The sequence below is a fragment of the Hylobates moloch genome, unplaced genomic scaffold, assembly GCF_009828535.3.
Source record: "Hylobates moloch isolate HMO894 unplaced genomic scaffold, HMol_V3 SCAFFOLD_8, whole genome shotgun sequence".
Taxonomy (NCBI): Eukaryota; Metazoa; Chordata; class Mammalia; order Primates; family Hylobatidae; genus Hylobates; species Hylobates moloch.
This window is the reverse complement of record NW_026652283.1, coordinates 9549708-9561807: the sequence shown is the minus strand read 5'-3', so window position 1 is coordinate 9561807 and position 12100 is coordinate 9549708. Positions and strand designations below refer to the sequence as shown.

The window sequence follows — 12100 nt, the reverse complement described above, 5'->3', positions numbered from 1 at the left end:
TAAAAATACAAAAAAATTAGCCAGGAGTGGTGGTGCACACCTGTAATCCCAGGTGCTCAGGAGGCTGAGGCAGGAGAATTGCTTGAATCCAGGAGGCGGAAGTTGCAGTGAGCCAAGATGGTGCCACTGTACTCCAGCCCGGGTGACAGAGTAAGACTCTGTCTCAAAAAAGAAAAGAATAAACACTTTACTATTTCACACAGTTTCCGAGAGTGAGGAATCCTCGAACAGCATAGCAGGATGGACCTAGCTCGGGGTCTCTCATGAGGTTGCCGTCAAGATGTTGGCTGGGGGCTGTAATCATCCGAAGGCTTGACTAAGACTGGAGCCTATACATGCAAAGAAGGCTCATAACATGGCTATTGGAAATAGACTTCAGTTCCTTGCTGGCTGTGCGTACGAGTCTTCAGTTCCTTGCCATGTGGTCCTTTCAACAGGGCTGCTCATGACGTTGTAACTGGTTTCCCCAGATCAAGTGGTCTGGGAGAGAGGAAAAAGGAAGAAGTCATACTATCTTTCATGACCTATTCTCAGAAATGAAATATCATCATTTCCACTTTATTTCATTGGTCACACAGAGCAACCTTGATACAGTGTGGAAGGAAATTCCACAAAGGCATGTATAGCACAAGGTGGGAATCATTGGTGGACATCTTGCAACTTGTCTATAACACATAATTTGTAGATTGTCACTCTTTAAAATGAACACAGATTGGTAGTAAGAGACATAACTGTTTTCATATAGCAAAATTTGTAAGTACATTTACAACTGGTAAGAAGTGACCTGGAAAAGAATAAAGCAGAGAGTAGAATTAATGGCCTTATATTCTCATCTTACCTACTTGGGCACATGTTGGTAAACTATGGCCTGTGGACCAAATCTGTCTCAACATATGTTTTGTCAATAAAATTCTTTTGTAACACAGTCAAACCATTTATTTTTGTGTTATTTGTGTCTTCTTTAGCACCACCATGGCAAGGTTGAGAAGTTTCAATGGAGACTGGTCCACAAAGTTGAAAATACATGCTGTATAGTTTTTTGAAAAAAGTTTTTCAACCCCTGCGTTAGGGTATAAAGAGAAAAGTTTCAGAAAGTCCAAAATTATAGAACTAACATTTCCAGGTGTAGATAACTGAAATGAATTATAAGGTTCTAATGAGCATACTTATGAAACGCGTTTTTTTTTTTTTTTTTTCAGAGTCTCGCTCTGTCGCCCAGGCTGGGGTGCAGTGGCGCGATCTTGGCTAACTGCCAGCTCTGCCTCCAGGGTTCACGCCATTCTCCTGCCTCAGCCTGCCGAGTAGCTGAGACTACAGATGCCCGCCACCACGCCTGGCCAATTTTTTTGTACTTTTAGTACAGACGGGGTTTCACCGTGTTAGCCAGGATAGTCTCGATCTCCTAACCTCGTGATCCACCCGCCTCAGCCTCCCAAAATGCTGGGATTACAGGCTTGAGCCACCGCGCCTGGCCGTGAAAAGCTTTTAATAAGTGAAAGGAATATGATACAGTATGAGAAAGAGAATTCAAATAAGTACTGTGGGACCAAGAGATATTTGCACAAAGACATCATTCATCTCTGGATGAAACCTAATATTTGTGTGATGAAACTTGGTTTCAGAAGAGCTGAAACTGAAATTTCTTGCAGTCTTTTATCTGTGTCTGGTCACATAGCAGGGACAAGATCTGTAATTATCTCATATGGAAGCTATCAATAAACACATTGACCCTGGATTCCACTGAGGGATTTTGAACTTTAAAGAACTCACTATAAACCATTAGTTAGCTAGTTAGTTAGCCTACTGCCCATATCATGGCCAAGAGTCAAAAACAGACACCTAGCCATCTCAGGAAATAAGCAAAGAGCTGTCCCAGTTCAGCTGTAAAATAACTCACTTTCTTATGCATGCAATATGAGAATACAGATGTCACTAACTGATATGGCTTGGCTGTGTCCCCACCCAAATCTCATCTTGAATTGTAGTGCCCATAATCCTCACGTATCGTGGGAGGGAACTGGTAGGAGGTAATTTAATCATGGGAGTGGTTACCTCTTTGCTGTTCTCATGATAGTGAGTGAGTCCTCACTAGATCTGATGATTTAATAAGAGGCTTTTTTTCCTTTGGTTCAGCACTTCTCCTTTCTGCTGCCATGTGAAGAAGGATGTGCTTGCTTTCCCTTCTGTCATTACTGTGAGTTTCCTGAGGCTTCTCCAGCCCTGCAGAACTGTGAGTCAATTAAATGTCTTTACTTTATAAATTTCCCAGTCTTGGGTATATCTTTATTAGCAGCATAAGAACGGACTAATACACTAACGTTGTGGGTGAGCTACAGCTATCTGGGCCGGTGGCATTGAGGTAAAAGAATTTGCCAAGACGGCTGTAGGTAAAGAAAGGCAGATTTATTAAAGAAAAGTAGGAAAATATGTTTCCAGGGAGGCAACAGGCAGCATCAGTAGAAGAAAAGCTGACTGCAAAGAAACAAAGGCTTGCTGAGGATTTTATGGAATAATGTTTATGCTGGATGCTGCAGAGGGCTTTGTCCAGTACTGATAATGCTGAGGTGGCAGTGAGCTAACTTGCAGGTGTCTGGTAATAGTTTAGCACATGGCCCATATCCTGGACCATGAAGAAAGGCAGACTCATAGCTTATCTGCTTTCTCTTTCTGCTTTTCCCTGCTCCCACCAGCCTAACTCCTTTTCCCTAATTAGGACTTCACAACTAGTGGAGGAACCAATAACCAATGTATTGAGAAAAACAGAAAATAATTACTTGTCCTCACATGCACACGTATGTTTGTTGCAGCACTATTTACCATAGCAAAGACTTGGAACCAACCCAAATGCCCATCAGTGATAGACTGGATAAAGAAAATATGGCACATATACACCATGGAATACTATGCAGCCATAAAAAAGAATGAGTTCATGTCCTTTGCAGGGACATGGATGAAGCTGGAAACCATCATTCTTAGCAAACTAACACAGGAACAGAAAACCAAACACCACATGTTCTCACTAATAAGTGGCAGTTGAATAATGAGAATACATGGACACAGGGAGGGGAACATCACACACCAAGGCCTGTCGGGGTTGGGAGCAAGGGGAGGAAGAGCATTAGGACAAATACCTAATGCATGTGGGACTTAAAACCTAGATGATGGGTCGATAGGTGCAGCAAACCATCATGGCACATGTATACCTATGTAACAAACCTGCACATTCTGCACGTGTATCCCAGAACTTAAAGTAAAATAAAATAAAATTAAAATTAAATTAAATTAAATTAAAAAATAATTACTTGTCCTAGCATATGCGAATTAAGGAACCAAACGGCAGTGTTTAAATTATATAAACTGGCCAGGCACAGTGGCTTGTGCCTGTAATTCCAGCACTTTAGGAGGCCAAGGCGGGCAGAACCCTTGACCCCAGGAGTTCAAGATCAGCCTGGGCAACAACGCGAAACCCCATTTCTACAAATGATACAAAAAATTAGCTGAGCATGATGGCTCGCACCTGAGTCCCAACTACTCAGAAGGCTGAGGTGGGAGGATCACTTAAGCCTGGGAAGTTGAAGCTGCAGTGAACCATGATTGCATCATTGCACTACAGCCTGAGCAATGGGAATGAAACCGTGTCTCAAAAAATAATAATACAAATAAAAAATAAAACAAGTGGCATAAACTATGAAGTAGCAGTTGTAACATATTTTTAGGATTATGTGGGTACAGTAGGCATAACTCTAAAGTGGTTTCTAATTGGTACACCAGTGGCCTAGTGTACACCTGCATAATCCCTTCCCCTTTAGTTTGAGTGGGATTTGGGATTATGATGGGATGTTACTCCATGGTTAGAGTACATTAAATAACAAAGTTGAGGCAGTTTTTCAGATGCAATTAAGGTTCTAAATCCTTCCTTTTTTTTTTTGTTTTTTATTTTTAGGAGGGGAGTCTTGCTCTGTCGCCCAGGCTGGAGTGCAGTGGTGCAATCTCGACTCACTGCAACCTCTGCCTCCTAGGTTCAAGCGATCCTCTCGCCTCAGCCTCCCGAATAGCTGGGATTACAGGCGTGCATTACCACACCTAGCTAATTTTTGTATTTTTAGTAGAGACAGAGTTTCACCATGTTGGCCAGGCTGGTCTCAAACTCCTGACCTCAAGTGATCCACCCGCCTTGGCCTCCCAAAGTGCTGGGATTACAGGCATATACCACCGCACCCAGTCCAAATCCTTTCATCCTAAATCAATCAAAATGAACTTTTTCATCACAAAAATGATGAAAATAGATCAGCTTTGATTCATAACAGAGAAAACCACTCTAAGTGCTAAAATCAAAACAGAAGATAATGCCTAATGAAAGGAGGTCAGGGATATAGGATAGTTGGTGCAAAAAAATATTGATAATCATTACATGCTTGCCTATATTATTTTAAATTTTTAATTAAAAGATATATTATTTTGTAATCACATGGACGACAAAACCAAAACATTACAAATCTCCAGAAAGTGCAATGCATAAGCTTAGTTCAAATTAAACATTTGAAAGGTATTATATTTCATCCTATATCTTTTGTCAGTTAACTGAAGTGCATTTTTCCTAAATCAATCTTCATACAAGAATGTGAAGAGGGCCAGGGATGGTGGTTCACACCTATAATCCCAGCACTTTGGGAATCCAAGGTGGGAGAATCCCTTGAGGCCAGGAGTTCAAGACCAGCCTGGGCAACATAGCGAGACCTTGTCTTGACAAAAAATTAAAAATTAAAACTTAGCTGGACATAGTGGCATGGTGCCTGTAGTCCTAGCTACTTGGGAGGCTGAGTCAGGAGGATCACTTGAGCTTGCAATGAGCTATGATCTTGCCACTATACTCCAGCCTGGGCAGTGTGAGTTAAATTTTATTTTGTAAATTTTATTTGATGTGAATTAAATTTTATTTAAATTTCTGCTGAGAATTAGCAAGAATGTAAATAAAATTACATAAATGTGCAATAAAACTACATTGAATTTAACATTAAATACATACATTAAATGAAAATACAAAATTCTTTATATTAATTTTATAATTGTCAAATGTAGATGTACAAATTTCATCAATTTTAAAACACATTATTTCACATACAGGACAATTGTATATGACACTGTTTGAAAACATTTTATAGACTCCAGAAGTAGACAATTAGTAATAATATAACAGGCAACTTTATCATTGTTAGTAATGTTAGGTCTTTACTCTCCACCTTCTCTGCCCCAAGAAGCATTTAAATGAGCTGTTGCTTACAGATATAACGATTTTTATCTTCACAAGGTTCATCTAAAGCATTTCCGTTTGGATTATACGCTATGCAGTTCTTTGGATTAAAAGTTTCAAGCAATGGAAATCTGTAATGAAGAAGAAAATGTTAACATACACAAAAAGGAAGTAAGAATGTTCAGGGAATTTTTCAATTAAATGATATAAACTTTAAAAGCCTTTGAGTGAGATACTAACATATTGAGTCCTTTTTTTTTTCAGTAACCACAATTTTCATGATTCTCTAGTGTAATGCTACAAAATACCCAGTTATTTTCTCACTAATCAATAGCATTGAGGCCAGGGATTTTTTCCTTGCTGTTTTTCTGTTGTCATTAATGGTTTAAATATGTGATATGCTTTTCTTCTGTTTTATTTAAGATGTATTATCTGATCTAGTGTAGGAAAACAAACCAAAGCATCAACTTTGTCCCGGTGTGATTCTGCAAATCTCATGTTTATAAATGAAAATGAGATTCAGAAAGTACACACATACAGAAAGTGAGTCCACAGTACATAAAACAGAAGAGCATGCTGAGAATATTGGGGTCTACCAGAATAAATAAAATAATAAAAATACTATTTTTTTGGACTGCCTCTGTGTATATGAGTATCTGTACATGCACATATACTTCCAAGTGCTGGTACTAAGGCAAAAATAAAGCATATGTTAAAAGTTCTTTTATGGCCACAAATACACTAACTTTCATGTCACTTGAGCATTAACTTGGATGCTCAAGCCATCATCCCTGGCCCTCTTCACATTCTTGTATGAAGATTGATTTAGGAAAAATGCACTTCAGTTAACTGACAAAAGATATAGGATGAAATATAATACCTTTCAAATGTTTAATTTGAACTAAGAGAGCTTATGCATTGCACTTTCTGGAGATTTGTAATGTTTTGGTTTTGTTGTCCATGTGATTACAAAATAATATATTTTTAATTTAAAACTTTAAGTAATATAGGCAAGCATGTAATGATTATCAGTATTTTTTTGCACCAACTATCCTATATCCCTGACCTCCTTTCATTAGGCATTATCTTCTGTTTTGATTTTAACACTTAGAGTGGTTTAGATCTGCCTAGATCTAAAATTGTTATTTTGTTGTACTTTTTCCTTTTACTGAATTCTCATGCCCTAGACAAGGTTATTTCAGCTACAGTGTTCCTGGATGTTACCTTTACTAGTCACATCTAAGGACAAATTCATAAAGAGCAAAAAAGGCCATGATTGCCAGAAACTTACAGATACTGGGAGAGTGCAGAGCCATTCTCCCACAACCAGGCGGTGTGCTCCTCACTGTAAGAGAGTCCAATCCAGTAAAATTGTTGACTGGAGCTCATAAAATCCTGCTTCAAGTAAAAGACAATCACATTAATCTAATTTTAATCTACTCTGGGAATAACATATTTTGAGGGAAAGTCAGTGTTTAGAATAAGATTCAGCCTGTCCATCACACAAACGGAAATTATTTTTAACTCCTATTTAAAAGGTATAGTCACATGACTCAAAGTTCTCATTTATCAGGCCCATTCATATATGGAGAAAAAAATACCACAAAATCTCACTTCTTGAATAATTAGAAACCTTATAAAAGGAGATACAGTTTTCATGGAACACTTTCTTCATGGGAGATCAAAGATTAAATTTGATTCCAAAATCACTGTATTGTAAAGGATGAATCCCATGGATATAATCTACTCAACCTATAATCAGCAAAGGTGCCACGTGCAGCAGGAGAATTTTTTCACTTTTTCTTAAGAATTGGGCAATTAGGGGCCGGGCACAGTGGCTCATGCCTGTAATCCCAGCACTTTGGGAGGCAGAGGCGGGCAGATCATGAGGTCAGGAGATCGAGACCATCCTGGCTAACACGGTGAAACCCAGTCTCTACTAAAAATACAAAAAATTAGCCGGGCGTAGTGGCAGGCACCTGTAGTCCCAGCTACTCGGGAGGCTGAGGCAGGAGAATGGTGTGAACCTGGGAGACGGAGCTTGCAGTGAGCCAAGATCACGCCACTGCACTCCAGCCTGGGCAACAGAGAAAGACTCCATCTCAAAAAAAAAAAAAAAAGAAAAGAAAAAGAATTGGGTAATTAGGGCCAGGCGTGGTGGCTCATGCCTGTAATCCTAGCACTTTGGGAGTCCAAGGCAGCTAGATCACCTGAGGTCAGGAGTTCAAGACCAGCCTGGCCAATATGGCGAAACCCTGTCTCTACTAAAAATACAAAAAGTGCCAGGCCTGGTGGCAGGTGCCTGTAATCCCAGCTACTCAGGAGGCTGAGGCAGGAGAATCACTTGAACCCAGGAGGTGGAGGCTGCAGTGAGCTGAGATCGCACCAGTGCACTCCAGCCTGGGCAACAGAGTAAAACTCTGTCTCAAAAAAAAAAAAAAAAAAAGAATTGGGTATTTTTTCTTACCATATTTTCCGTATTAGCTTATATCCCAGAAAGATGACAAAAACTATAAAATTATAAAAGAAATTATAAATTCAATTAAAAGAGTTAAGAATCACAGTCACTTAGCTGGTTCTTCAAATAAAATGGGTAAATATAATGACCTATTTATTATCTTCTTTGAATTCTTCCTGAAAATTTTCTTTCACCTTATTTGGCACCTTTCTTGATTTGTATCCCCATGATATAAATCATTGAGGAATTTAATAAAGATTTTACAATGGCTACTTTAAGGTACACAGAACAGATAACTCGATTCCAATATAACCATCCACTTACTATGTGATTAATGACTTAAATCAAAGTATTTAACTTGTTTAGATAGTATATTTTTCTAGATCAAAGAAAATGTAGAAAATCAGACTTAGCACATGCCAGTTCATCTGTGTTTTGAAGCTGAAGCAGACTGGATTTCTGAGAAGCACAGAGATGCCTACTTTCGTTCCAAGTTTTCTGTTCACTAGAAATGAAGTAGCAGTTGCATCGGTACCCAACCCATTTTTCTTGGCAAGAACAGCAGTCAGAGTCTGACAGAAAAGATAAAGCATGAATAATGACACTGGAGACTAGACATATTTTTCAATGCTAGTTAATTATTCAAAAATTATTTGCTGTGTATTCTTTTAACATTCTTTCAGAATCTACTGTATACACCACACTTCAGGGGCTACTAATGTGAACTAATTAGACATGAACATGATGCTTTTTCCTCATGGAGATTATATTCTAGAGATAGAATCACAATTATATAATTTTCAATAATTTTTAAACGATATTTAGTGATGATTTAGATAAATACAAAAAAAATTAAGTATGTTACAATAGCATGTAGCAGAGTGTAAGATGAGGAGCAGTCACAAGAACCCTTTTTTGAGGAAGTGACCCAAAACTAAGTACTGTAGCATAAATAGGAGTTAACTAGATGAAGAAGATTTAAAGGAAGAAAACATTTTAGCATATTTTCTGAGTCAGAAAAGAATATGGTACATTTGGAGAATTTTGATATATGTTTGGATATCTTATTTTTGAAAAGGGAATATAAATAAATCAATTATCTTGAGGCTTAATTATACAGTTTATCAATAATAGTGTCTTCAACATTTGTTATCCACAGTAATAAAAAGCATGACACATCATGGGCACTCAAATCTTTGCCATATAAGTGGTGCTGAAGATGTTGCACTATTATTTTTATATTTTTTAATTGTTTTTGAGACAGTCTTGCTGTGTTGCCCAGGCTAGAGTGCAGTGGCACCATCTCAGCTCACTGCAACCTCCGCCTCCCAGGTTCAAGTGATTACTCAGCCTCTTGAGTAACTGATACTACAGGTGCGTGCCGCCATGCCTGGCTAGTTTTTGTATTTTTAGTACAGACAGGGTTGGCCCGTCTTGAACTTCTGACCTCAAGTAATATGCCTACCTCAGCCTCCCCAAGTGCTGGGATCACAGACGTGAGCCACTGTGCCTGGCCAAGATGTTGCACTGTAAATGAAGCACTATATAATCAAGATGATGGTGAGACAACTTGGGGTGCACTCTGAAAAAAATATATTTAGAAAATTGGGCCCGGGTGCGGTGGCTCTGCCAGGTACCGTGGCTCATGCCTATAATCCCAACACTTTGGAAGCCGAGGCAGGTGGATGACCTGAGGTCAGGAGTTCGAGACCACCAGCCTGGCCAACATGGAGAAACCCGAACTCTACTAATAACATAAAAATTAGCTGGGCATGGTGGCGAGCGCCTGTAGTCCCAGCTACTTGGGAGGCTGAGGCAGGAAGGCGGGAGAATCACTTGAACCCGGGAGGTGGATGTGGCAGTGAGCCAAGATCGTGCCACTGCACTCCAGCCTGGACAACAAGAGCAAAACTCCATCTCCAAAAACAAAAATTGGACTTTGAGCTGGCTTTCACTGGATAAGTAAGGTTTAGAAATCTGTGCACTATATTCTGGAAAAGGAAAAGTAGTGAGATGCAAAAGTATAGGTTATAAGCAAATTCAGGCAGGTAATGAGGATTAACTGTAACACTTCCTGTGGTTCATTTTTTGTTACTTAATTATGAGCACTCATATAGGAAACATATCTTTTGTTTCAGGCTGCTATTTTCCTGATTAGTTAAATGTACAAATGATACACATTCAATGTAATTTAATCATTTTTACATTAGATTGAGTAATGTAAAATGAGACTATCCTACATTGGTAGGCAAATTTCTAAGTATAATATTCCATCATGCCTCTCTGTGTGAAAAACAAGAAACTGCCTATTTAACCCTTTACCAATGCTAAGTTTTCCAAAAAATGTGACCTACCTTTCTGGAGTTCTATTTTGGGTCCTGGAGTAAATGCTGGCTCAATACTCAGTTTAGTAAAAGCTATAAGAAATGATTAGAAATTTGCTTAATTAGGTATGGGTTTATGAAATAATAAAATATTACCCATTAGCAAGATGAAGCCTTTATTATTAAATGATATAATCACAGTTTTGATTTTTATGGAGACTTGCTTAGAAAAACTTACAATTTTTCAACAAAATTCCCAACGTAGCCATCAACGAAAGGCATATTATCCCTAAGGTCCCAGAAATTAACCTCCACAGAGTGGTCTTAAGCACTGTAGAGAAAGACAGACAGAGTAATGACTTGAAGAGCAAACACAGGAGCTGAGTTCTTAAAAGCAGAAACTAGTGAGGGAGAATCCACAACATTCTTTCATTTGATAACGGAGTCATCTTGCCAATAAAACACTGAAGATTTTCCAATCAGGACTTCACCCAATACCAACATTTTTATGTGATGTATCTTATTCTTCAGGAAGATTATGCAAACATTTTCTTCTCTACCAGCTCTGTTGCAGTAAAGTGAATTTACCGTTTATGTTTTAAATTGGCAGAGATGTTTAAAGATCTGGAGGAAGAAGATATTAACAGGCACCACGTTGTGTTTGATGGACTTACAAAACAGGCATTTATTTTTATTCTCTCAACAAAATCACAAGATAGATAGTATGATTCTCATTACATAGATGAGAAAACATAAGGTCCAATAATAATGTTCTTTTCTCAAGGTATCAAAGCAAGTAAGTATCCAAGTCAGAAATCCCATGAAAGTGTGTCTAGCTCAAGAATCTTTCATTCAACATAGTCTACCATTGTCACAATGATGCTAGTTGAGACTATGTCCTGTCCTCATTTCAATGCAGGTTTTGCTCTGATAAATGTCTAGCTGCTCATGGGTTCGTAGAGACATTATAGGGAAAAAAAGACATAGGAACATTCTGGATTTGGTGTGATAACTGATAACAAACAGATGGATAACACCTTGGAGGCCTGGCTTCATTTCACAGTACACTGAACATACATAAACAATCCTTTTCCCCTAGAACAGTCCATTTGTTCATACTCAAAATTACTTGCTTTTGGCCTTTCACCTAAAACATTTCAACATTAGGAGATTCTGTGCTAACATGAACACACTCTCAAAGAGTGATGTTGTCGTTAACAACAGTACAATGTGTCACACTGTTCATTTGTGTAATTTTTGGATGTCACAACATAAATAGTCAATTAACTTTTCAGCATTGTGTCATTAATATTTGGCATTTTCTATCGCTATACTAGAATACTGTTGCTCACAGTTTAACCAGGCTAAACTTCAGTTCTCATTCAGAATTTAAAGGTAGCCCTGTCAGAAGCCACTCTTTAAACCTGTGAGAAAACTTCATGAAATCATGTCTAAGTTACACAACGAAGAATCAGGAAAATAAAATGAATGTGGAAAGTGCTAATGCATGAAAATCCTGAAAACTTCCACTGCTAATCATGTCCTTTTCTCTTAAAGTGTTACCCCAAAATTAGCCAATCCAAGAAATAGATTTTCTGGTTATTTTTAATTTAGTGACTGAAATCACACATACCTGCCATGAGAAATTATGTTCCAAGAGCGAAGTAGAGAAGGCACGATGTGTACGTTTTCAGAAAGCACAGCGTTGAATTGTTGGAGCTGGGCTGGAGATTAAAGAATCTGGAAGTTGAGTATGAAGAAATTTAGCAAAAAAAGAGAATGAAAAATTGTGTATTTAAATGATGTTTTTGAATCATCTATTGGTGAGACATGTATCGTGTGAATAAGAAGCAGTAGAATCACAAGCCTCTAAAGTGTTCCAGGAACCACAATACAGGAAATTCTCACAGTACTTTTGCATTATTAACACTTTGGCAAGGACTAAAAAAGGTGAGAGGAGGTCAGAGGGAGTTTTGTTGCTGTTTTGTTTTTTATTGTTTGAAAATCAAATTCATTTTAAAGAGTTATCTGGAAAATGAAGGAAATGATGGGCAAACCAAAGGTAAA

The 12100-nt window shown here is 38.2% G+C and overlaps 1 protein-coding gene across 1 annotated transcript; it reads right to left on the bottom strand.

Annotated features, from left to right (window-relative positions):
* Positions 1 to 231: 231 nt before the first annotated feature.
* KLRD1 (killer cell lectin like receptor D1) lies at positions 232 to 11836 on the bottom strand. Its single transcript, XM_032159024.2, has 7 exons — positions 11667 to 11836; positions 10272 to 10364; positions 10064 to 10126; positions 8130 to 8281; positions 6543 to 6646; positions 5282 to 5382; positions 232 to 480 (listed from the first exon to the last, which is right to left on the bottom strand). Exons 1-7 carry the CDS (start codon positions 11671 to 11673, stop codon positions 431 to 433), a joined length of 570 nt encoding a protein of 189 aa, XP_032014915.2. The 5' UTR covers positions 11674 to 11836; the 3' UTR covers positions 232 to 430.
* Positions 11837 to 12100: the final 264 nt, after the last annotated feature.